Source organism: Pleurodeles waltl, chromosome 9 (genome assembly GCF_031143425.1).
Source record: "Pleurodeles waltl isolate 20211129_DDA chromosome 9, aPleWal1.hap1.20221129, whole genome shotgun sequence".
In the NCBI taxonomy this organism is placed as follows: Eukaryota; Metazoa; Chordata; class Amphibia; order Caudata; family Salamandridae; genus Pleurodeles; species Pleurodeles waltl.
The window spans coordinates 939,697,454-939,724,843 of NC_090448.1; the positions used below are offsets into that span (position 1 = coordinate 939,697,454).

The 27,390-nt window shown below is 43.6% G+C and overlaps 1 protein-coding gene across 1 annotated transcript in view; it reads left to right on the forward strand.

Moving 5' to 3' along the window:
* Window positions 1-27,390, forward strand: part of YY1 (YY1 transcription factor) — a 200,717-nt gene that overhangs the window by 112,080 nt on the left and 61,247 nt on the right. The window contains exon 3 of the mRNA XM_069208324.1: window positions 4,868-4,928. Coding sequence (XP_069064425.1) covers window positions 4,868-4,928 — 61 coding nt within the window. The remainder of the gene's footprint in view (window positions 1-4,867; window positions 4,929-27,390) is intronic.

Here is a 27,390-nt window from a genome sequence, read left to right on the forward strand (position 1 = left end):
TTGCTAGGTGGATGGTGCCCTGTGTTGCAGCTAGTGGGCTATTCTGTGTAAATCTAGGGTTTATTCAACAAGAGGTAAAGTTTGTGATATTTATGAAGCTGCAACTTTTGATATATTTGCATACCACAGCTGATTATTGTTGCTACCATTCTCCAGCACTGGGCTACTGATAGATTTACATGTTTGAATCATTCCCCTCCAGGTTGGGAGTCCTCAGCATATCAGTAAACCATAATAAAGTGCTGCTGTGCGACAGTGATATATATATTTCGTGGCACATTTAACTCAATTGTAAATTGTCCAGATTACAACAGACCAGGTTTCTTTTTCCATCTGTTTCTCTTCTTTCGGCTGGTCCTTCAGAGTACTTTTATGCCTAGATTGGAACTTTATTTTTCTGTTATCAGGTGGCTCCATTAAAGTCTGCCCATTACTGCTCTCAGAAGCTGCTAATATTGAAGGCTGTTTATAGTGGTCCTATTTTCAGACAGAGGAGATAGCGAGTTCTACTTTTTTGTGTGCAGACCCTTGCTCATTTCAGTGTGTGCACGTTATGTACATTGGAACCTCTTTCATGCCAAATGTGGTGTCTAGATTTCACAAGGAGCCTTCATATGCTACTACTTTCCCTTTCAAACAAGATGAATCATTGCACTGGCTTGATACTAAATTATCTGCTTCCCTCAAGAAAGACCTAGAAAATATCTGTTGGATTAAAGAGGAAGTTTACAATGCGAAATTTCAGAATCAATCATCTCCTTGTGAATTGCCTCTGCGTTAGGTTCTGATACAAGTTTGCAAATAAATATTTCCCAGAAAGCATCCAGACTTACTGCAAGAGGGGAAGTGTGTTGTCTTTGGTCCTTCTAGTCACAGTGGAGATACCGGTCATTTGTCAGCAAGGGACTGGAGCTCAAGTTCGTTCCTCAACCAAACTGTATGTTTCGCGTTGTATTCTAAATGAAGCCAGACTTGGTAGTTCATTATTTCTGCAGTCTATTTGGTAGCCATTTTTACCTTGGGCGTAAGTGTTCGAACTTGTGTATATTTGCAGTATACGTCTTATGATTAAAGCGATTTTCATTTTTTGGTTGCAGTGTCCTTTAAAAATTCTTGCTCACTAGTGGTCCATTCTGCCTTTTTCTCCCTCCTTTTTCTGTTTCAGAGCAGTGACCAACTACTGTATTATTCCACTTTGGTTTCTTTATCTGTTGCTGTTCCGGACTATTTTTGTTATTTCTTTGGTGCTCCCCTTTCACTGTGGGTGTTTTATTCTGGTAGCTGCCTGCCTTTTATTGCAGCATTCCATTCCTCTCATGTCACTGGCATTTGTTTTGAGTTTATTCCAGTACTGTCCTCGTTTACCTCTAGCTCCTAAAATAAGTTTATTTTACCAAAGAAGTACCCGGTGGTTTAGCTCACGAAAGCCACAATATGCCCTTTCTGGTAGAATGTAGCTTAACCTAGAATCAATGATGTGAAACTTGCTTGGCCTTGGATCTGGAGTCTCTCGTCTAGGGTCTCTCCCTTCCAGCACTCAGGAGATTGCACACAGGGCATTGCTTATCTCCTTTTGGGGGGCTGTAAATCTTCTCAGGCTGCTCTGCTATTGTTAACTTCACTAGAGCGTTGTTGAAATGTGAGGGCTTGCAAGATTTTTCATTCCGACATTCGGTCTCTCGATTGAAAATCATGTGTTTCATTAAGTTGGGTCTCCCATCTCCTACAATTGAGTTTGTGAAACGTTCTCTTGCACTGCCCATGGCACTGTAAAATACCAGCTGACAATTGCCTCGCTTATGTTAATTAGGTTGCAGTTGTTTGTCTTTGTTTGTTTTGTGCTTCTGGCACAAAGTAATCACAGTCTGTAATCTGTAGGGAATTCAATATCTGAGCCCCTCTCCTCAAAAATAGCATTCAAATGCTGATGTTGCGTGTGCCATTCTAGCCACACTGTACAACGGAACAGGTGGCTTTACCAGTTGTTATAGCTTTCCTGGCACAGTACACTGTTGGCATTTGTTGCTCTACTGTGTGAAGAGCTCAATGCTTCAGGGTCACTTGGTTAAAACGGTAATGATGGGCGAATGCCACGTTCGCAAATTTAGATTTGTAATCACCTCGCTTATGTCAGCTGTTTTACTTTTCATTTCCAATTTGTGTGGCAAGAAACGTCCAGTTAGGATTTTACAATGCCAATAGCTCTAACTCGAGCAAACACGAGACCCATTGCATTGCAAATTCTCCTTTCTGCTTCTCTTTAGGTTTGTTCCTCAGACCCACCTCTGTTAGGATCTCCACGTAGAGTCTCAAGAGATTTGCTTCTTTAACAATGCTTCCTGCAGATTTAAAAGTTACTTAGCCATTGTTACTTTTTGTGCTTAACGCTGTCTTATGTCGCTGCTCTGAGTGCTTATAGAGGTTTGTTACTCTTTATCTTTTCTACGTTGTGCTTTATCTTGTGTTCTTCCTATTATGCCCTGCAAATGGAAGCAGTTGTTTACAGGGAGGTAATTGGTTTCTTCAACATGCTTAATCTAGTTCATCATCTGAAACTTTTTTGATAAACAGTTGACGGCAGGGTATCACACCTCATACACGTTCATGACTTCTGTCTGAATTCAGCCACAAAAATGTTTACTTTGCTCCTGGCTCTTTAATGATTTTTAGGTCGAGCCTAGGCAGCGCTCAAGCGCTGTCTCTCAATATGCTGTAATCTACATCTTTGGGCTTGCAACACGCCCATCACTTCCGTTCGTTCTTTGGCCTGCCTTTCAAAATTCCCTCTATTTCATAGGTAAATGCTTTGTTTGTCTCGCCTTGAAGCTGCTTTGTTACCACCTTGGAGACTGACCCCGTTACATGGATTATTGCACGATCGGCCATGTACCTTAATGTGGCGCACTGCTGTTTTCTTTGCGCTGTGTGGCTGTATGTTGTTTCTTCCTCTTTCTTGTTTTGAGCGTGCTGCTGTTTCTTTGTGGTGTCTGCGCAGGGAGGCTGCAAAGGGGGGTGGGGGGGGGGTTCTTTTTAATTTTTTTTTTTTTTTAAGTTTCATATAGCTCAAACTCGATCAGAGGAGCGCTTTACATGACTACGTGATGTTTCATAAAGTGCAACCTTGATCTGAGGAGTACTTTACATGAGTACCACTTAACAAGTTTAGCAGTTGAAAAATATACAAACTGGAGCATTTAATTCAGAAAAAAACACAGAAATCCTCAAAGCGGCTCTCCCGGCACAGCTGGAGAGCCAATACTAAAATATTGACTGCATTTGGGAAACTCACCTCATAATGCTTTGTGGGGCATTTCTTTTACAAATCCTTTTTTGCCATTAACTCGCTGTATGGTGGTCCTAGGACAGTAGGACCACCATTAAAATGGTCAGCACGATGCCCTCTTTCTGTCTAGGTCATGTCCTGGTCCCTATCGAAGGTTGGGGAAGGGGACCCCAAAATAATAAGATAAAAAAATTGTAATAAATAATGACAATATTTTCATTTTGTGCTGCCGATAGAGGAGGAAGTGCTTTAGTTATATGCAGGGCCACTGGAATTATGAGGCAGAGACGACAAAATTATGCTGCAGTGTGGATCAATTTAGGTGGCAAGAAAAGGCCAGTTATGCATTTACAACGCCAATAGCTCTAACTCGGGCAAAGGTGAGACCTATTGCATTGCAAATGCTTGTTCATCTTGAGGGTGTTTGTGATCATATGTATGCTAATATCTGCTCAGATTTCTACTGTATAATAAATATTTTTCAGTTTCTTGGTAGTGGTGCCTCTATTTAGGTTTCACCTTACCTAGAGACTGCAGTGGGCTTAAAGCCCACGCACTGCTTACCAATGGCTTTCACTCATTTGCTTTCTTCATATTTGATAGCTTTCCTTGTGTGTCTTATTCCACCTTGTGTTTATCCCTCCCCAGGACCATAATCTTTTTACCATCCTTTGGATTGGCTGACTGGTATCCTACCACTGATTGCTTGTAGAGAAATACTTTTTTTCTTTTTGCTTAAGTGCCCCAAGGGAGTGCATGTGTTTTCTAGCTCTCTACCTTATGTATTTCATCCCTGGCCAGATGTCTGCTCCTGCTCTATGTTGCCGTCTCATTCATGGTTCAAGCTCTCATAGCTCGCTCTTTCTCTCTCTATCTCTTTCTTTTTCTCTCTCTCTTTCTTTTTCTCTCTCTCGACCAAAGTCCCCCTTCAGTGAGCTCCATGTTGCTGTCTCACATATTTGCTCCTCCCCCTGCGTTGCCTTCTCTTATGGAGTACTTTTCCCTTCCCCTGTTGCCACACCCAGCTGTCCTTTATTTTTTTTTATTTTTTTGAAGTAATATTTATTTTTAAGGACCAGCTGGCAAATTGCTGCTTGTGCTTTAAATAAAAAAAGTGAAAAAACAGTTTGTAGACACACATGTGAAACACAAATACATGCACATTTAAAATGACACACACCCTCTGTATCATTGCACTCTTCCCCCCCCCCCCCCCCCCCCCCCCCCCTCCAACCCCCTGTTGCATCTTTTCTGAGGCTATACAGCATCACCAAAACACACCTCTACACTTGGAATAGATACCGAAGGCAACACCTGTTGGCTTTACCAATGCTTGTTTCCAGTTTGGAGTTTCTACAACACAGCTAAAAGTTTTTTGTTGGGTGTTTTGAAGTTGCCATTACAAATTATAGAGCAATAGTACTTTAAAAAACTTACTTATGTGCTTTATCATTACCTTTTTTTTTTTTAATCTAAGGCATAGCAAAGTAAAAAAAAAAAGAAAACAAAGTATTGGCATGGCGTGGAACATTTATTAATGATGGAGGAAAGTAAGCTTTATTTAATATCTTTGTGTTTTTTAAGAATGAAGCCACGGAAAGTTAAAGAAGATGATGCTCCACGAACGATAGCATGCCCTCACAAAGTAAGTGTTCGTTTGTGGCTTAATAGATGTACTCAGGTCCATCAGTAACGTGTTGTTGATCAGAACAATGTGCAGATTGTTATAGTGCACAACTTTCTACTAAAGATTGGGCTTTATTTTCTTTGTTTGAAAATAACCTTCTAGTTTCTCATTTTAATATTGCACAAAACAAGAACACAGGGTATAATAAATACAAGTGGCAGAAGCACACATGTAGGCCAAAAGCACATGCGTAGAGATAGCCAATAAAACTGGTGTTTTTAGCTGCATCACATTACAGGCAGTTAGGGATTGAGAAGACTACTCTGCATAGTACTTTCCGTAGTGTAATGTGTTTTTCGTAGATGCTAGGCACGTACTTTCATTTACAAAATGAAAAAATTAAATTGAAAATATGATAAAGAAAAGAGAATAGTTTCCTGTGTGCAGTCATGTCTACTTTCTCTACTGTGTGTTTCTTACTTGACAGATATTTTTTGTTTACTGACCAGAGACCTTGTTTAGGTTCTGGTATCCATGTTAACCTTTTCTTTTTCAGAACAATCAAGAAATTAGAAGCTCTTACATTTCTTGTTCATGGAATCTTTATTGCGCCTCGTAAATATAGTATTGTCATGTACATGTGCAGGATCTCGGAGCCCTTAGCTAAATTACAATCCTTACTGAAATTGTTTTTTTATTTTTGTCTTTAGAATATGTGCCTCACAGGTACATTAACATATAAATTATTTTTTGCATGTTTTCTTTAAAGCAAATAGATATTAGCACTTTAATGACATTGCAAGTGGCTATTTTTTAGGTTTTCCCTTTTGAATGGAAAACCAAACTTTAATAGAGTTAAATGAAGCCAATTAATAAGCAGTTGTGCAAACCTGTAAATTTCACCATCCTTTTTAAGGGAAGCAGTACTTCCTGTGTCCGACAATGCCCTGTGCTTGCAGTTGGTCTCATTTTATTTTTATGGGACAGAAGTAAGCTGCATTTTCTGGAGTAAAGTATTATGAACATTACCACATAAGTGGGCATGTTGTTTATGATTTCAATAAGATCACCACACTAGAAATCTAGTATAACAAGTATGTAATTGTCTTTCTCAATTATGGGGCGATCTTTTGTTGTCCTAAACATTAAATAAAATTGTTTGCTCATCCCAGTAAAGAAAGGGAGCATTATTAGAATAATATAGAATTTATGAAAAGGGAAACATGATATATAGATAATAGCTGTCTCACAACAGAGCCTGATTACTTGGATGTCTCATTCTGGAATCTAAATCCAGAAGGTAATGTCTAAAAGGTATGACGCTAAGAAAATGTGGCTTCTTTCCATATGTCTGAAGGCCACACCTGAATCCAGTTCAGAGGATGCCGTTCATCTGAGTAACCCTGGATAAGGTGCAGTTTAAAGGCTTTCCTTGAAGTCAACAAATCCAAGATATATGGGCTATGATGCCAATATTTCAGCCTTGTTCCTGGATTTCAGTGACAGTGGTTCTGGGACTTCTTGCTGTTCTGGCCTCCTGCATCCTACTTCCCGAGTGCACCAGATAGCACATGCAGACTTTGAAGTGGGATCTCAGTTAATGTCGAGCTGGTGGAGAACCGGCTCCACATTAACTTGTTGGAGTTGTGAGCCATTTGCTTGGCTTTCAAAACCCTCCTTTCGACCATCAAAGGAAGACTGGAGCAGGGCTTCATGTACCGCACCACTTCTATGTGGTATTGCAACAAGCATGACAGGGTGGAGGGCATTTTTCCTTTCAGAGCCACTTGGTGGGATCTTTGAACTCTGGGGCAGATGAACTCAGCCGTCAACTCCTAGCAGATCACAAATAGCAGTTACACCTGGAGGTGGCACAGGCCTTCTTGCAGCAATTGGTAGAACCCTGGTTTGAGCTCCTTGTTACCTTTGAGTACACACAGTGTGAGCACGTTTGCACATTGGAGTTCTCAAGAAGGCTCTCCCTCGGAGATGTATTCACTTAGAGTGGTCCATGAAACTCATGCCCTCCCACCTCTGCCTCTCTATGCTTCAGAATTCTGAGTTCTGAAGATCAGGAACGTCCAGGCTTAAGTAATTTTAGTGGCTACATATTGGGCCAAGAGATTATGGTACCTGGAAATTCTGACGATGAGCATCGGTCCTTCGATCAGTCTTCCGCTTCGGGTGGATCTTATGTCACAGGAATCGGGCAGGGTTTTACATCCGAGCCTGGTCAGTCTACACCTTCATGCTTGGTGATTCCAAAGCAACAGTTGAATGACTGCATTCAAACTTTGTCGCATATTTGTTGCCGTCAGTCAGACGGCCAGGCATGCAGCTTCAAAATCTGTCTCACTGAGCAAAGGGATAGGTTTGTGGCCTAGTGAGGTTTCCGTAATAAGGGCCCATTTCAGGAAAAGCTGTTGGGTGTCTTGCATTTTGTGTTGGCCTTAGCCCAGCAAGATCCTCCTGTAGGCACAATTAAAGGTTATTCGTTGGCTCTTTATGCTTTTTGTATTTACTGGACTATCCGCCCTTGTTTAAGCCACCTTTTGTGATGAGTTTTCATAATCACACTCAAGGCAGTGCAGAAGCAGACCATATCACGGTGGATAGACCACTATTGCCTTGACAGTCACGTCCATTGGACTGGGCATTTCTCTCAGTTGGTCCTACAGTACCTTTTGGTATTAGCCAATCTACCTATCACCTTGAGATCCAGCTTTAGTATCTGTTCACAGGTTGAGGAATCTGCAGTTAGAACTATCCTTCAGAAGAAAAAGTTACTTACATTTGGTAATGCTGTTTCTCTCGTAGGGGATTTCCATGTATAGTCATAAGCACTGAATAGTTCCGCGCGCCTGCGGGGACCCCGGAGCACTGTTGTGTAGTATATTCTTAAGTGCAATCATCAGCTCCTTGACAAAAAGGTCTGTGAAAAACACTTAAGAATAACAATGTGCAGCCTATGTGAACAGCTACACAGGCCAAATTGTTAGAAGAAAAAAACAGTTGTAGTGTAAATTTCACGTTTAAACCTCTATTTATTCTATAAATACATAAATAAATACATTCTCATATTTTATTTACACCTCTCATGAGAATAAAACAATGTAGGGCAGTGTAGCCCATAGGCTGCCATTATACAGAATGAAAATAGAGCTGTGCCTTTAAGAAAGTAAAGTCTTCCTGTTTCCCATCATGCACAGCAAAAGGCAGTTGCCTCAGTTCTTTTTTCCGGCTCCTTTCTGACAGGACCCTGAAGCATTGAGCTCTACCTCATAAAATCCTTTTGTGACAAAAATTCATTTAAAATCTTTTGAATTTCATTTTCACTCGACGTTTTTAACATTGAGTGATAATTTTCTGCTTTTTTCTGTTAGATTCTGACAGAATTTTGAGGTTTTTCTACTTCAGAAATGCCTTCACTGTTTGACAAATGTCCTTCTTGTGGCAGAAATAAGGCCAAAACAGATCCACATCGGGTCTGCATAATTTGCCTTCCATCCAGCCACAAACCGGAGTCGTGTGACATCTGCAAAACCTTCTCCAGAAGGACCCTTCGTGACAGGGAGAAGATCCGACTCCAGGCGAAAGAGGACAGGAGGAAAAGTGGTCATTCTACCACAGAGCGAGGAGAAGGTCAGTCTTCTACCAGGGCTCACACTGGTTCCTCTATAACTCCGACCAGACCGGCTCAAAAACGGCACAGGTCTCCGACGACGTCGAGGGCGTCGACGTCGAGGCAAGGAACGGCGCCAACATGCTCGCCGTCGAGGAGTGGTTCGCCGGCGAGAAAGAGACATCGCTCGCCGTCGACGACGATTTCGCCGTCGAGACGGCGTGGACTTTCGCCGTCGAGATCTGGGTCACCGTCGACACGGCGAGGACGTTCCACGTCGAGGAGATCTGAATCCGGTTCGCCGTCGAAACGGCGAGATCGATCAACGTCGAGGGGTGCTCGACGTCGTAGACGTTCACCGTCATCACGGCGACGTCGAGGGTCGTCGTCGAGAGATTCTCAACGGCGAGAAGAATCGACGGCGAAGGACACTCGCCGTCACCGTACTTCGACGTCGAGGAGTGTGTCGACGTCGAGACAATCAAAAAGACCTAGGAGGGTTTATACAACCTCAGAATCCTCGGCTTCAATCATCCTCCTTCCAGCGTCTCCACAACTCTCTCCTCGACAATCACCATTGCCACAGACGCCGGTAACACCTACGGCGCCTCTTCCGGCTCCGCCTGTAGAGTCTGTTTTGAGGACTCCAACGCGGTCTGTAAGACGTTCGGGACATTCCTCTAGACGCTCTTCTTCCTCTCGACACCGTCATGACCCACAGAGATCTCAGCATTCACATCACAGGCGTTCTTCTTCGTCTACACGGGACTACTCTCCAACCCTATCGGACTCACCGTCCCCGAGAGTGTCCCCCATAGATGATGTGAATACGTTCCAGGAGGTCTTAGTACGAGGGGCAACCAAGCTGAACATCCCGCTGGCGGTACCTGCCCCATCGACGTCAGTGATCTTCGAGACCTTGCATCACAGGACATCTTCCAGACCTTTGCTTCCACTGGTTCCAGGTCTCCTTGAACCAGCAATGGATATTTTCCTTGCACCGGCCGCAACAAAGTCTGCTCCTTCCAGACTTATTAAAAAATATCGTCCACCAGAACAAGATCCTCTATTCTTGAGGTCGGACCCAGTTCCTGATTCGGTGGTCATAGTAGCGGCAAAGAAACTGCATTCAACCTCACCATCTTCTTCTTCACCTCCAGATAAAGAGAGCAGAAAGATAGATGCTGCAGGACGAAAAGTATGCTCTACTGCAGCCGTCACGATGAAGGCAGCCAGCGCTACTGCGTTATTAGGGCGGTACGATCGTGCCCTCTGGGACTCTTTAATACAGTTTGCGGAACATCTTCCTAAGGATAAAAGGGAAGATTTCCTGGAGGTCGTGGGTGAGGGATCCATGGTGTCTAACCAAATTATAAGTGCTGCAGCTGACTCTTCGGTGCTATCCGCACACAATTATGCACACGGGATAGCGCTCAGAAGGCATGCATGGTTGAGACTTACATCACTCAAACCTGAAGCGCAGCAGAGAATACAAAACCTGCCTTTCTCGGGCTCCACCTTGTTCGGTTCTCATGCCGATGACGAGATGGCTAGAATGAAAGCTGAACTAGATACCTTGAAAGCGGTAGGGATGGAAAGACCGAAAGAACAAAGAAAGGTTTTCCGGCCATATCAACGACGACTTTTCACCCACCGGTATCAGTCGCCACACTGGATGTCTTCGCGCCCCCAGCAACAGCAACAACAGCAGTATCAAAGGGGTTTCTCTACTCAGCGAAGGTCGACAAGGGGTCGTTCAACACCTCAAACTCAGGCAACTCGACAGGCTCCCACGTCTAAGCCCTGAATCTTTGCTTCCCCCTCCTCCGTTATCCACTCCGGTAGGGGGAAGTATCTCAAATCATCTGGACGAGTGGCTACGCATCACAACAGACGCCTGGGTATTGAATATTGTGAGACATGGTTACGCTCTCAGATTCACCAGTCCTCCACCATCTGTTCCACCCAAAACAGCCAACCGCCATCTCGAAGCTCTACAGTTAGAGGTCAATATCCTATTGCAAAAAAGAGCCATAGAACCCGTTCCCATCAGCCAGCAAGGGAAGGGGATTTATTCGAGATATTTCCTTGTACCGAAAAAAGACAAACAAGAGTTTCGTCCCATCTTAGATCTGAGGACAGCAAACAAATGGATTCGCAAAGAAAAATTCAGGATGTTAGCCTTACACCAAATTTATCCACATCTACGTCAGGGCGACTGGCTATGTGCGATAGATCTTTGCGACGCTTACTTTCACATCCCAGTAACCAAGAAACATCGAAAATTCCTAAGGTTCACTGTCGGAAAACGCCATTACCAATTTGCAGTTCTACCTTTCGGCCTAAAATCAGCGCCAAGAACTTTTTCCAAATGCATGGCGGTAGTAGCCGCCCACTTGAGGAAACAGCGAATATTCGTCTACCCCTATCTAGACGATTGGCTCATAAAGGCCTCCAGTTGTCTCGAGACACAGCAACATTTCGAATGGACTCTACAACTGCTGCAAAAACTTGGTCTTCAAGTCAATCTCCTGAAATCTACAGCAACACCTGTTCAGAGGTTGCATTACTTAGGGGCCATTGTAGATACCAGGCTAGGAAAGGTGTTTCCTTCGGAGGAACGACGGTTATCGATTCTCCAGAAGTGCAAACAACTGCAGGAAAGACCTCAAGCCACTGCAAGAATAATAGCTTCTCTACTGGGCTCGATGGCGTCTTGTATCCATCTGGTTCCCAATGCTCGCCTCCATATGAGACCATTGCAGGAAAACCTGGAGGATCAGTGGTGTCAACTGAGGGACGATTGGGAGAACAAAGTCCTTCTTTCTCCTCACACCCTACAATCCCTCAAGTGGTGGTGTTTACCCAGCAATCTCTTGGTGGGGATTCCGTTCCAACAACGGCCCCCATCTCAAACCATCGTAACAGATGCGTCACTGATCGGATGGGGGGCGCACATGGAACATCTTCGAGTCCAAGGCGAGTGGTCACAGAGAGAGAGTCTCTATCACATCAACCTGCTGGAACTTCGCGCAGTCCACCTTGCGCTCAAAGCCTTCCTTCCCTCTCTGAGAACGGAAACTCTCCTTCTCCAGACAGACAACGTGGCCACTATGTACTACGTGAACAAACAAGGAGGCACCAGGTCCAGAATTTTATCCAGAGAGGCTCAGACAATCTGGCATTGGCTTCTAGCCAGGAACCTGTCACTAGTGGCAACTCACCTGCCCGGCATCCAGAATGTTCAAGCGGATGCCCTCAGTCGGGTAATGGACGAGAACCACGAATGGGTACTACACGACGACGTCGTTCATTCCATTTTCGCACTCTGGGGTACCCCCTCTACAGACCTATTCGCAACCCCAGAAAACAAAAAATGCCAAAACTTCGCCTCCAGATATTACCATCCAGGGACACTGGGGAAAGCCCTGTGGATAAGCTGGTCAGGAGCATTTCTTTACGCCTTTCCACCGCTTCCCCTGATTCCGGCGGTCCTCCAGAAGCTGTCCAATGTTCAGACCAAAATGATCCTAATTGCTCCGGAGTGGCCACGCCAGTGGTGGTTCCCAGACCTTCTTCACCGGTCACTCAAACCACACATCAGGCTACCATATCGTCCGGACCTTCTCACGAAGTTCAGAGGGCAGATATCTCATCCCAACCCCTCATCGTTGAGTTTGGCAGCATGGCTCCTGAGCTAGTGCAATATGGACACTTGAACCTACCTCAGGATTGTATGGAAATTCTGAAGGAAGCAAAGCGCCCTTCCACACGATCAGCCTATGCAAGCAAGTGGAAGAGATTCTGCATTTGGTGTTTACACAACAACATTGACCCGGTTTCCTGTGGAGAACAATCTATCCTGCCATACTTGTTAAGTTTGGCAAAATCGGGCTTACAACTGTCGTCAATAAAAGTTCACTTGGCGGCTGTCACAGCATACAGAAAGAGTCCTTCACAAACTTCCTTTTTTCGGATTCCGATTATTAAGGATTTCCTAGAAGGTTTAAAGAAGGTTTTTCCCCCCATTAGAAAGCCTTCTCCTCCATGGGAACTGAACGTTGTCTTATCACGTCTGATGCTGCCGCCATTCGAGCCAATACATAAGGCATCGCTGCAACATCTCACATGGAAAGCTGCTTTTCTGGTGGCAATCACTTCAGCGCGTAGGGTCAGCGAAATCCAGGCCCTTTGCGCTCAGGAACCCTACACGGTTTTTCATTCTGCAAAAGTGGTAATGAGAACTCATCCAACATTTTTACCTAAGGTAGTCTCCGACTTCCATGTGAACCAAACAATTTCATTACCGACTTTCTTTCAGAATCCAGCTACTCCTGCTGAGAGAACTCTGCACTCTCTGGATGTAAAGAGAGTATTGAAATTTTACTTGGACAGGACAAAAAGCTTACGAAAATCACAACAGCTTTTTATTAACTATGGCCCAATCAGAACAGGTTTGGGTACATCTAAACAATCTTTATCCAGGTGGATTGTTTCATGTATAATGTTATGTTATCAGTTAGCAAACAAATCCCTTGGTGGTAGGCCAAAAGCCCACTCTACCAGAGGGAAAGCAGCTACTGTAGCCTTGATGAGAAATGTCCCTTTGGCAGAAATATGCAAGGCTGCCACTTGGAGGTCGGTCCATACCTTTACTAAGCATTACTGCCTTGATACAGACGCTAGGGCAGATGCTCAGGTTGGGCAGGCTTTGCTCAAGAATTTGTTTGCATGATTCATGTTTTTCTCAGTATTCTTATATCTACTCCACCGCGGTTATGGGGATGGGCTTGCTACTCTATTCAGTGCTTATGACTATACATGGAAATCCCCTACGAGAGAAGAAATGGTTTCTTACCTGTAACTCCAGTTCTCTCGTAGGGGTATTTCCATGATAGTCATAAGCAACCCTCCCTCCTCCCCGGTGGAGTTGACATAGAACATGAATATTATGGAGGTTGGTACTCCAACAAATGTTTTGTTTTTTCTTCATGTCAGGTTAATAGCCTCCAAAAAAGAACTGAGGCAACTGCCTTTTGCTGTGCATGATGGGAAACAGGAAGACTTTACTTTCTTAAAGGCACAGCTCTATTTTCATTCTGTATAATGGCAGCCTATGGGCTACACTGCCCTACATTGTTTTATTCTCATGAGAGGTGTAAATAAAATATGAGAATGTATTTATTTATGTATTTATAGAATAAATAGAGGTTTAAACGTGAAATTTACACTACAACTGTTTTTTTCTTCTAACAATTTGGCCTGTGTAGCTGTTCACATAGGCTGCACATTGTTATTCTTAAGTGTTTTTCACAGACCTTTTTGTCAAGGAGCTGATGATTGCACTTAAGAATATACTACACAACAGTGCTCCGGGGTCCCCGCAGGCGCGCGGAACTATTCAGTGCTTATGACTATCATGGAAATACCCCTACGAGAGAACTGGAGTTACAGGTAAGAAACCATTTCTTCTTGTGAATACTCTTATCTAGCTGCAGGTTCTTCACCGCTCCCCCACCACCCTGTTCTGTAGAATGGTCTCTTTTTCTATGCATTTAAAGGTCCCAGTCCTGAGATATGCATGCTATCTCATCTAATCAGTTCTTGAGCTCTGCATTAGGGTATTCACAAGGTGAGGTACATGTTGTTAGATAGTGTCCACCAGAAACGTATTCCGAAGGGAAGTCATTTGTTCTTCTGAGTAGATAAACTTGTACTTGAAATAATTTGGTAGTGACTAAACTTGTTGCAGTAATGGACTTTATCCAGTAAAGACTTACTTTTTGGATAAATTAAAAGGGTTTACTCTTATAAAAACTGTAAGGTACTTGACACACAGTGCTCAAATTGTGACTTTTTTTTATGTGCTGAGATTATGGTTTCTATGAAAGCATCTTTCCATAAAACGTATTCTAACAATGCTTTGTGCTGGCATTTGAGTGAAAGACCCACCAGAGATGCTGAATCTGGTGAAATGTGTGGATTGTTTGTGTATTTTTTCTGCTGCAGCTCTGTGTGTTAGGAATTAGCATCTAAAAGAACCTTAGAAATTCACTAAAATCCGAAGGATACAGTGGCGTAATAGTTCGGTTCAGATTTTACGGACATAAAACCATAGAAAATCAGCTGTTATAGTTAGAGGTACTTCAGGTAACTATAACCTATGCCCGAAGGTTACTAACTCGTGCCCCCACCATGCAGTTTTCTCATCGATAATTTTACTGTGTGTTGCAGTGATATTATCAATGATGTCATATAAGGTGTCTTGAGTGTCATAATGTCTGGGGTAATTAGCAGTGCATGGCAAAGGCGCAAGTTATAATTATCTTGGGGCATGAGATGTGGCTACTCGTTACTCCAGTATTGGAACTTTCATAGATTCGCATGCTTGAATCCTTCCACGTCGTCCAGATGGGAGTCCCTGGTGTTATAAAAAAAAAATATATATATATAATTCTCTACCATAGTAATACATTACATGTACAAGCTGCTCCGATTAGTAACATATCACAGTTCTTTTAGACAAAAGGACCAAACTTTAGAATGCACCAATCCGATCACTCCACCCTCTAGAACCCTCCTGTGAGCGTTCTTCCCTCAGATTTTCCACTGCACGTCGTGCTAAGGGGGTCTCTACTAAGCTATGCCCAGTTTTCTCTCACAGACATTCTCTCTGAGGTGATTTTGGACAATTACACTACCACGTCAATTAAACAGGTGATTTAAAATGACCAGGATGTCAGAGACACCTGAAAAAGGGGCTATTCAGACGGTGCACTACCTGTATGGAAAACAAGTCTGCATATTGATGACCCTCATGATGACTGCATCTACTGTCTCTGTCCAAATCATAAAACTAGAGACTGCACTGTATGTCGTACATGTTTACCAGAACTTTGAAAGAAACGGAGGGCCATCTTCTTCTGGGGCTACAGAAGTTGAAAACAAGAGCTGGCCTGGTTTCTGAGGATGATAGTGCCTCCTCTTCTAGGCCACTCACCAAAGCCCTTGTCAACCGACATATGGAGGACGACGCAGAGGGGTCTTCTAAAAAAGCAGTCAAAAAGTCTTCAGAGAGCTCTTCGAAAACTAAAAGCCCTCCCAAAATGCATTCTACAAAATATACAAAATCTAAGACATCTTCTGTAACTGCAACACAGAAGCAGTGTAAATCTGAGCCCCCAACGTCGCCACAACAGGTAAAACAGAGATTCAAAAAACCATTGTCGCAACAATCGACGGCAAGATCGTCTATGATGTCACCATTGAGAGCACACACATCGACGACAACGCCTACGGTAGTTACCATTTCCATGTCGACTGCAGCCTCCTCATCAACAGTAGTCACATTCACGTTGCCTCTACATCCTATGGATTCTACAGCGATGATGCTGCAGTCCACGGACACCTCTAAAAGCTGAATTTTCTATAGTTGTGTGCAAGTAAAATGTGAACCTAACTATACCGTCCCTGTAACTCTTTTTTTTTTTTTGTTTTTTTTTTTGCTCTGTGATTTTCTAGGGTTATGTAAGATGCCAATTGCAAAGCACGGAAGGGGGGCTTTGCGATGCTATTGATTAAGTTTGACCAATGACTTTGTGTTTCACCACTGCGCATATTAGTTGCTCAATGTTCACCAGTAGCACATTATATGTTTTGTCCAGTTTAGCCGCCTACTGGCTTTGACATTGCATTAGCCATTAAATTCTGTATTCTGCCTATTGGCTTTGACATGCTGTATTCAGTCTAGCTGCCTATTGGCTTTGACATGCTATTAGATATTACATTCTGTATCCAGCTTAGCTGCCTATTGGCTTTGACATGATATTAGACATTACATTTTGTATTCAGCTCAGCTGCCTATTAGCTTTGACATGACATTAGACATTGCATTTGATATTTAGGTTAGCTGCCTATTGCCTTTAACGTGGAGTTAGACATAGCAGTTGAGAATCCAAGATGTATTTTTCCAAGCTGTGTTTTTGCACAAGATGAACCAAGATGTTTTCCTCACACCAGACTAGACCTGATAAGAGAGGGTCCATTTGGTGTTGTTCCTTTCTGCTCAGGGAAGAGGAGCAGTCTAGGAGATCTGGCCAGTCTCCAAAGGCTTGCGTAGTTTTCCCGAGTCTGAGAGGAGGGGGGCACACTTTTGTAACGGATGACACGGGCTTCAGAGAATTAGATTCGAATCTGCTTGACTTCAGGCTGGAACTTGGTGCCAGTTGCCAGTCTCCCGTGTGGGTAGATAATCTCTTTCTCGCAGTTGACCGGAGTCATCAACTTGCAGACCCCAGAAAGATGAAGCTGTAAATAGTTTCTCACACGGTGAAGTATTTGTTTTGCTTTGCATTCAATATCTTATACATATAACCTGCTGTGTACATTGCAAATATATTTTGTCTTCATTGAACGTGTGCTTGAAAACTATTAATTTGTCTCTTACGAACTTGAGGTGGGGAAGAATTAACAACAATAAAAGTCTTCTTTGAACTCAGAAGTGCATTCTTGAAATGCTCTGTAAGCTCTGATTACGAGATAAGAAGGAAAGCAGAACAGGCTTGTTGTCCTATCCACCTCCTTCCTACCCTTTGTTGTCAGCGTTCATGCACCAGCCCCCTCCCTCCTGCCCAGCCTGGATCAGTGTGCTGCTACTGCCCTCCATTTAGCTTGATGTCCATGCTCACTCCTCCTAACCTTTGTTGCCCAATTCTCTGCCCCATCATTGCCCCCCGTTTAACCTCTGTGCTTAGTTTGTTGCCCCTACCGTCCTTCCCTTGTCCTCTTATGTCCGTGTGCATGCCCCTGTTCCCAACATTTTGCTCATCATGTTCCATAGAACTGCTTATCCTATCTACTGAGTGTTCCGTGGAGCTGCCCCTCCCCCCCCCCCCACCTTCCTAGCATGGTCAGATGACTGCTGCCTGGCCCTGTCTCCTCTGCCCTGCCTCTCTGAGTTCCATGCCCCTTGCCCTTCCCACCTTCTGTCCTCCATTGTCCATTTTCCTGCCACTCCCATCTGCCCCCATGCTCTGTTGTGCTGCAGCTGCCCCTCCTGCCTGCAATGGTGGTCTGTTGTGAAGTTCTTTCCCTTGCCCTCTCATGTCTGTGTCCAGCCCCCACCCCTCCCTTCTGTCCTCCATGGTCTTTTGTGCAAGTCCCTGCCTGCTCCCTCTTGCCCACCATAGCCGTTGTGCTGCCACTAGCCCTCCTACTTGCTATGCATGGTATGCTGTGTTGCCACAGTTCCTCCCACCTGCCCTATGTGGTCAGCATGCTGCCCCTGACAACTTCCACCTTCCCTTCGTTGTCTTGTGTGTATGCCACTATAGTCTCACTGTTTCCCTCTAAGGTGTGTTGTGCTTCCAGTACCCATCCTGCCTGCCCTCCATAGTCTGTTTGCTGCTCCTGCCCTCTTTCCCCCTGCCTTCTTATTTTCCACATGCAGACCCCTGTCCCTTACCTCCTGCCCTGCCTGCTCCATTGTTGTGCACCTGCCCCCTCCCTCCTGCCTTTTACGGTCCGTTATGCTGCAACTGTCCCTCATGTCTGTCCGGTATGGTCAGCTTGCTGTCCTTGCCTCTTTCCTGTCTGCTCTCTGATGTCCATGTGCATGGCCCTGGTCCCTCATTATTGCTTTCAATGGTGTGTTGTGCCACACTGCTGTCCCGCATGCACTGTGTGGTGTGTTGTGTAACTGAAACTCCTGACACCTGCCCTTTAAGGCCAGTTTTGTGCCCCTGCCAATGTCCTTCCTGCCCTCTGTTATCCTAGTCCATGTCCATTCCCCAATCTTCCTAGCCTCCACGATCCAATGTACCATACTTGCCAACATTTTAAGCTTGGCAAGAGGGGATTTTGAAGAAAAAAACACGGGGAATTGATTTTCCCCATTGATATGTTTAAAAAGAGGACATTTTAGGCAGGAGACAGATAAAACAAAGCCCTTCAGGGCTTTAAAACATGAGTAGTCTCCTGCCTGAATCGGGTCTGTTGGCATGTATGGTTGTACTGCCACTGCCACCTCCTTCTCCCCTCAATCATCTGTTATACTGCCACAGTGTTGTGATGTGTCTTTAACTGTGATGTACCTAATGGATTCTTGGGTACATCAAAGGGACTGAGTGCAACCAGGCAACAAGGGGAGCTGGAGGTGAAACGGCAGGCGATGCAAGTCCTGTTGTGGTGGCTGTATTGATGTACGTTTAAAACTTCAAAAAAATACCTGAAAACGCTGTTCGTGTCGGATCAAGAACTTAAGACACAGCCTCTCATGCCTATACTGCATGGATGGTTTGTTACCCCTGCCCTCCTTTCCTTCATCTTGGCGTAATAAAAAATATAGTACCTAAAGCATTTCCTTTAGAAATTATGACAAGCCATTTGCAATGCAATAGGTCTCGCATCAGCGAGAGTTAGAGCTGTTGGCGTTGTAAATGATAACGACAACCTTACATGTGGAGCCTTATAAATATTTAGCCATGCAGCACATTAAACCTTTATCAGAAATAAACTGTGTTTGTGCATTCCCAAATACACTTGGTATTAGACTGCAATGGTCAGAACAGCCCCTAAAGAGCACCATAGTAAAAAAATAGCATTTGGAAGAAACATGGTCATGTAACCATATATGCAGCCCCTAAAGGACATAATCACATAAAAAAGAATGATAGAGAACATTGCAGTATAACCATGTAATACGCCCTTTGAGGGACTAGTGTATTATACATTTTCAGGCCTAGAAGGCCTTTTAAATATGATTTAACTGTGGAGTGAATGGCACAAGGGTGTAGTGCTGCAAGTTATTACTAGATGTCCCTGTAGAGTCAACAGCAGAAGGTACAGTACCACTGGCCGGGGCTAGATGTCCCTGTGGAGCCAAAATCATTCAGAGTAGTGTCACAGAACGCTGCCAGAACTACTTCTGACGTCAGAAACTCAGAATGTCCCCTAAACCCAGAAACAGCGGGAGAAGTACCAGGCCCTCAATGAAATGGCTGAAATATTTAGCCTTGCTGTACATTAACCCTTTATCAGAAATGAACTGTTTGAGCATACATGAAACCTTTATCAGAAATAAACTGTGTTTGCGCATTAGCAGAATTTGCAGTACCACTGGTCGTGGATAGATGTCCCTGTGGAGCCTACTGAGTTAGTAGTGCCTTGGGGCAATTATCCTTCAGCTTTTGGAGAGCATAGTGTATTACACATTTGCAGGCCGAGCAAGGCTGTCAGAATATTATTGCAAACAAGGCCCTTATTACACAAACTCCTCTCAGCTGTAAAAACAAAAGTTCCAGCTATAAGAGAGTTTAAATATGCGTTGAATGGTGGAAAAGGGTATGATTTTTGGTCCCCCTCTAACTTAGTGTGACCCACAAGATGACCTGGATAGAAGGAACACACAGTTCTGAATGTTTTGGTGGTGGTCCCATTGCCCTAAGACCACCACAGACTGAGTTATGGGCAAAAATGTGTTGTAAAAGAAATGCCCGCAAAATAATATTGGGTGAGTTTCCCTGAGTGCAGTGAATATTGTAGTATTGGCTCTCCCGTAGTACATGGAGAGCCACTGCTGATTCATTCCTGGGTCGATTTCATGCTATATAAAGCCACAAACAAAATGTACAAAACAAACGCATGACATAACTACTTGTAATTACTGATTATGTAAAGTAAGGACCAAGTGAAGGGCAAACTCAGAAAACTAACCGTGTACGTGAACACGAGTGCTTACTGACAAAAACTAGAGACAGGAAACAAAGAAAAATAGTCTGTCCAAATAACAGAAAAACATTCCAGGCATAATTAAACTGTACTTGGCCGGTGCTCCTCAACCAGGAACAGGAAGTGACGTATCAGCTGCCAAACCGGTTAGGAGGCAGCAAAACAAGAGCAACACTACCTTCAACCTATGGTAAGCGGCAGCCAGGAGCAAAGTCCTATACTCCATCCAACAAGTCTTGCAGACTGTGCATCCGCGCTGTCTGGGCTTGTTCTAAAAATTAGAGGGTGTTTATTACCACAGAAATTATGGTTAGTGCTCTAAAAAACTAAAATGAGGACATATTGTCAGAGTTCCCAAGTAGTGACAATGCACTTTTAAATTATTTGCTATCTTTGTTTTTTTTTTTAAAATCCAGTTCATCACTTAATTATGTGCTTCACTTACGGGAGAGGATGTGGCGTTGGGGCCAGAGCTGCAGACTTTGCAACTGGAGAACCAGTTTCAAGTTTCAGTGGTTCTGGGCAAATCACTTAATCTGCCCATGCCTAAAATCAAAATAAACGTGTCCTTGTGTATTATAACTGATGCTCGCATAAAGCACTCCAGCATCTTAACTATATAAAACTGCAAAAAAAAAAAACATGTGTTTTGCACACTTCTCTCATTGGGCTATACTTATGCTACATTTGGGTGATATTTGAGCTCTTTTATATGTGGTGGCCATATTGGGGCACTTATTGGTTATGAAGCTCCCTGATCCCTTCATTTACTGCAGTATCCTCAGTGGAAAATGCTTTCAGTTTTTGACTTTGATTCCATCAAGATGGCTTTCAGATGTATCTCACTTTTGGCATCAAATCAGAATGTTAGCACTCTAGTTGCTCATTAGACCATTGTAGTAAAGTCGCTAATCACCATGGAGTTAACCGACCTTCTGCTGCTGGTGTTGAAAGTGCATGTTTCAGTCTGTATGTCAGAATGTTTTAATAAAATCGACGAGGAAGATATTTGAGAACCCACTTAAAATGTGTCATAATTTTTCTTTGTACAGCACTAACCATAATTTCTGTGACAAAATGAACCCCCTCATTTTGTTCCTTTCTAAATTAAATCTTTTACCAGTTTGGTTCAATCGAGGTGGCTTCAGGTGGGTCACACTTTTGTCCTAATTAAGACTGTTAGTGCCCTAGTTGTTCTTTGAAATACTCTGTAAGGGTGCAGTAGAACACAAGGGAATCATCTGAAAGTGTGCTCCTGTCAGAAGTTCATGTTTGACTGAAAGTGACAGACTTCCATCTCACATAGCTGAGATAGATAGATAGTGTGAATTTACAGAACATTTACTCTCATTTTAGCTTCTGGAGCATTTTACATAACCTCTATGGGAAAATCATGAGAAAACAATTTTCTTGCAGACATGATTCATGAAATCCCAGTAGGGTAAAATCACCTTAGAACATGCCACAATTCCTAAAATTAGTATGGTACCATTAACAAATAATTTGTATTGGAACAAAAATTTCTTATCACCCTTTATACGTAGTCCTTTTTGTGACCCTCAAATCTGCCATTCCCAACAATGCATTTCAGTGAGTGCTATCATGTATATTGGTCCCAAGATGGCTGCCAGCACTTTGTGGTTGAAGTGGGTGGGTGGGGGGGGGTCCCAAAATGCATTTTCAGACATGACTACAGTCTGAACCGTTTTAACAGAATTACTCCAAATTTGGCCAAAAGCCAACTGGTAGTCAAGGAAGAGCCTTTTTTGGGTCAAGCATGTAAGCCCTTTCACCTGGCTTTTAACCACGCCCACCTCAGTCCCATCACTTTCACTGGTTCGTGGGCTTGCCTTTCAAAAATCCTGACTGTGAGTGAACTTCTTTTTCCTTTTGTGTCTCTCCTTCGTGCTCATGCTTATGGTGGCCATGGCGCTTTGAATTGGCTCGCTTATGTCAACGAATGTTTTACTTTTCATTTTCTGTTTGAGAAAGCCGTGCAAACGTGATTTCCACCTTATGCTTCACCAGTGCGGTACTTGGCAGAAAGCGCATTTGCCATGTCTTCTGTTGATTCTTACTGCAAAAAAAAAGCCCACTCTTCTATGTTTGTGTGCTGCTTACTGGTAACATTCCCTCCTCTCGTGTTTTTCATCTAGCTTGACACTGCCATGTCCAATTTATGTGAAGAAAAGTCCAGTTAGGAATTTACAACGCTGATAACTCTAACTCGAGCAAAAGCGAGACCCGTTGCATGTGATTTGGTATAGATCCGTTCAGTAGGTGCGAAGTTAGTTATTAAAACAAAAACAAACGTGTATATCTAGGTGCCCTCACCTCACCATGCACAGTTAATTACCCCACATATTACATCATTCATTATTTCCTCCATGGATTCATTGATAATATCTCTGCAATATGTGAAATTACATTTTTAACTAGACACCTGTGCATGGCAGGGGCACGAGTGACAGTTACCTTAGTGTTAGAGTTATTGCAAGTAACTGTAACTCATTCCCTAACAAATTAATTTCTGTAGTTTTGTGCATGTAAATTCATAACCTAACTATAACGTCTCTGTAACCTTTGGTTTGTTCATTGAATTTCTAAGGTTGTTTTAAATATTAATTCCTATCTATAACATCTCTGTAGCCTTTGTCTGGAAATTAGCAGTATCTCTCCTATGCCAAAAGGTGATGTATGGCTCAATCTCTGTTGGGTTGCACCTCAAACATGAAATTACTGGAGCCTTTTTAATGACACCAGTTTGATTTTTTTATTTTTGGTGCATTCTCCGATGGAGCCGGAGGAGTTAGCAGTGGAACATTTTCCGGCAAAGGTTTTTTTTTTGGGGGGGGGGGGGGGGGGGGGGTTTGATCTGTAAATACATGATTTTCCCTGTCCATACATTTGGGATTTAGTGTATTTTTCACAAACCTAATGGTTACACATATGATCTTAGTTAACCATTTTCTTTTCTATGTACATTGTACCTAGAGTTCATTTGGCATAACGGGTTACCTTTGTTCTATGAGGCACTCATGCACTCGAAAGCCATAAAGAAGTGCATAGTGAAACTGTTTGCGTTGCTGGTGCATGACGTGCTAGGCTCTGCATCAGTAGCACTCCAGGTCCCTGTTGAAGTTCAGTTCTTCCCCTTTCATGAAGACATAGGAGAAGAAGGGAAAGCACAAGAAAGGATTGCTGGAAAGCAGCTACTACACCCCAGCACCACCTGTACTCCATGGGAAGATGGCCATCCCCACTTCCAGCTACAGAGTGTTCAGAGCTGGAGTTGGTACATGTCACCCAGCATACGAGCAAGCTTCAGCCCGTGAGCCTGCCTACCCTTCTGACAATGTATCCACTGTTTGAGATGGTAATCTGGTCCTGGTCATGCTGTTAACCTAAACCACATTGATGCTCTTCCGTAGCACTTTCATTCCACCTGGTACTTCGTTATAACCAATGGAACAAGTTGGGTGTTGATTGGACTATCCCCAGTTTTCTCTGCCCTTGTGCCGCTTGGCTGAGGCTACCTCTCAAAGTTACACTGCTGGGAATAGGCCAGCGCAGAATCTACTCCCAAGGTTCAAACCCCTCATCGCAACAACAAAAGCCATCCTCATGCACTCAGTGCGGCAGGCATAGAAACTAGAGTTCCAATAGAGGAAGAAGTCTCAACTCAGAGTTTCTGGCTAGGGGTGAATATTTCCAGTGCATGGATGACCTCTTAAGCGCAGGCATCCACTTTATAGAGATGCCACATATCCACTGTGATGAAAATAGCACTGTTATGTGGTTACTTTAGCACATTTATTTTAGCTTGGATCTGGGGACTATGTCCTCTCACCTAGTTACTTTTTTTCTCTTATTATTTTAGCAAAGGTTTCATTTTAGTGGCAGTGTTTTATTATTTTATATCAGCCGCCCTTCTGCACAGAATTGTTATTCATTTTTCTGCACGACATCTCATTCTGTGCTCACTCCAAGGATATAAACAATAGTTCACCAGTTATTGCCAGTCCAGAGAGTGCAATGTCTACCTGACACAGACAAAACATATTATCATGCCTGGGCAGTATTCAGCTCACCATCAAATTGTATTATAAAACAAGAGGCTTGCTGAAAATAAGGCAGAGGGGACATTCCAGCCAGCTTGCCATCTCATGCTGCACATCGTTGCAGTTTCTGCTGAAACCTCACACTTCCTCTTTTGTCTACGTGGGAGGACTGCCAGCTTACTAACAGACCTCTTCATTACCTCTGCACAGGTATAGGGACTCGGCTTCCTTCCCAGGATTAGGGCTAACACTGCTATTGCTCTCATGAAGAAACTTAGTAGTGTAGGTAGGTATATTAGGGACACTATTTTAAAAATGTGGTGGGACTCTTCCCGTGTTTCACTTTTCATTGTAATAGTGCCAAGATCCTGCTTCTGATTCTTTTTATGTATGAGACTCGTATTTCTGAGAGAAAGGGGTATTTTCTGGTCCACCGTGATTTGCCTGAGGAGTCTGAGTGTCATGCGATAGACTGCCACAAATCACTTCCATCTTTTGGTATTGGTGAGGTGCTGCTAGCTAGTCGATAGGGTTAGGCAAATAGTTGTCACATGGTGTGGGAACAGTCTCAGCCCCCCATACTCGGGTGTACTGCTCCCCCAAAATCTAGCTGTCTCGTTATCACAGTCCGAGTCTACGACAGCACAAAGTGGCCAACTTGCTACCTACTGCAGACAGAAACTATGGAAACTGCCCTGCCTCACAAAATGCAGGCCACTTGGATAGCTCACTAGAGGAGGAGATTAAATGTTCTTTAGGGCCATCCTGTACTGAAGATGCTCCAGGACAGAGCACAGGTAATTCTGATTGCCCCAAACTGGCCATGTAGCATTTAGTGTACAAACTTCTTATGCCTTTCTCTGTATCCCTTTCTTCTAATCCCGCTCAGGGTGGATGTCTTCATGTCTGGAGTTTGAGCTGGGTCATCATTTCCATTTTCCGCCTAAGATAATGGGTGTCATTCCTTCAGAATTACGCTTCTATAACAAATTGGTCTGTGCTGGGCAGTGGAGCTCACTCGAGTCACGAGGAGTAGTGACTCCTTTAGTGTGTATTGCACATGTTCCTCAGCTTCTTTGTTGATTTTTTTCTGCCATTGGGTTCAGACATCGATCTCTGAGCTCTGTGACCGAAGCTCAATTCCTGCATCAAGGCCATTTCCATTGGCTGATTCTTTTCAAACGTCGACGACATGGACAATCACATACACAGACTGGTGTTACCTCAACTTATGATTCGCCTTCCCAGGCTTGGGCCTGCACTTTGCAGCATTCCTTTCTAAACCACAACTCCTACGACAAACTGCATGCACTCAATGACAAAAAGAGATGGAAAATATGCCCTTCAGCTTCTGCCCTATGTATCATACCAAGTATTACAGGCAGGACGAGCACACAGTGTGTAATCTGTTTGTCCCTGGAACACAACAAAGGGTCGTGTGAGATGTGTGGCGTTCTGTTCCAACAAGATGCTTTGGAAGCGAAGAGAACGTCTTGGGCCCACTGTACCATGCACTGGTGTACAGAAGATATGCCTGTCATTATCAGGAAACCATCAACAGTGCTCGAACAAGAAGTCAAAGACTTGGAGACCCAGACGGTGTCAGTACCCCCGTACTTCTGGCCATGTCACTCTGCCAACAAAACACTTGACAAAAGTTGAAAAATGTAAAGCCTTCAAAGTCTCCTTGGTCCCTTTACACCCGTGCCCAATGTGATGAGTTGCAGGATTTATTGCAGCACCTCCCAGAGCAATACCTCCAAAAAGGGTTTCAGCTAGTAGAGGAAGTCAGGACTCTATCAAATGCCACCATACAATGTGCATTGGTTTCTACAACTAACGGGAAAAGGGAAGTGAATACTAGTATCCTTATTAGGCGCCATGCATGGCTTAGTTACTCCAGTATTTGAACTTTCATAGATTCACATGCTTGAATCATTTCCCATTGTCTAGATGGGGGAGTACCTGGTAAATTTAAAAAAAATACAAAACATTAGTGTCAACATAGACATAAATATAGAGGACCTAGACCTTGTAATTTAGTTCCATATCATAGTCATTATGCAGAAAGGACTAAACTTAACAGTCAACCAATCAGGAGACACCACCCAGTAGAACCTTCCTCAGAGAGGCTCCAGTCCCTCAGAGATTCTACTGCACATAGTGCTAGGTAGTCTCCACTGAGCTCCGCTCGGTTTTTCCTGTCAGAACTCTTCAAAAAGGATTTCTTCTGATTTTCTCAACAACATCTCACAGATTTAACATAGACATGGGTATTCTCTGTTTCTTGGTGTCTCAAACTGACAAATCAATATGTTGTACACCTAAAAAAAAAGGACTCTTCAGACCCTGTGGCACTTGCCGGAAAAAAGGCTCCACATAGATGACCCTCACCAGGACTGTATACACTGCCTCTGTCCGGCACATAAAACCAAGGAGTGCAAGCTATGTCACACCTTTTCCTCTAAGACTTTGAAGGGCCATGAATGGTGAATCCTTCTATGGCTGCAAAAGCTAAAAACTAGAGATAGTCCTCTCTGGTGAGGAGAGTAATACGTGCCTACGAAGGCATCTAAAAAGTTCTCTCAGGCTTCTAATAGATGCCGCAGTCCATCCAGATCTTCCTTCTAAACGAAAGAGGAAGACTGCTTCAGGCTCCTCAAAGAGACCTCAAAAATCAACCTCTGATCCTCCAACATATCCACCTCAAGTGAAACACACTTAAAAAAAAAAAACCTTTGTCTGCTCTGCCGACGGATGGCTCAGCGATGGCATCCGCAGCTAACAATACGTCTATGGTGGCGTCTTCGTCATCGGCGACATCATCGTTGACCAGCCATAAACCTATTTAATAGACTGTGAAAATCACCTCATCGATGAAAATCCCGTTGACAGCAGTATCTTTGTCGACGATAACACCACCATTGACAATGGCTCTACCGTCAACAACACCACTGATGTCAACGATGACCCCTCCGTCAATAGTGACAGGTCCGTCGACGACATCATCGTCAGTAAAGAAATTAAAACCTTCCTTTCTGAGCTCTCCATCATTGACGACCTCGTCGAC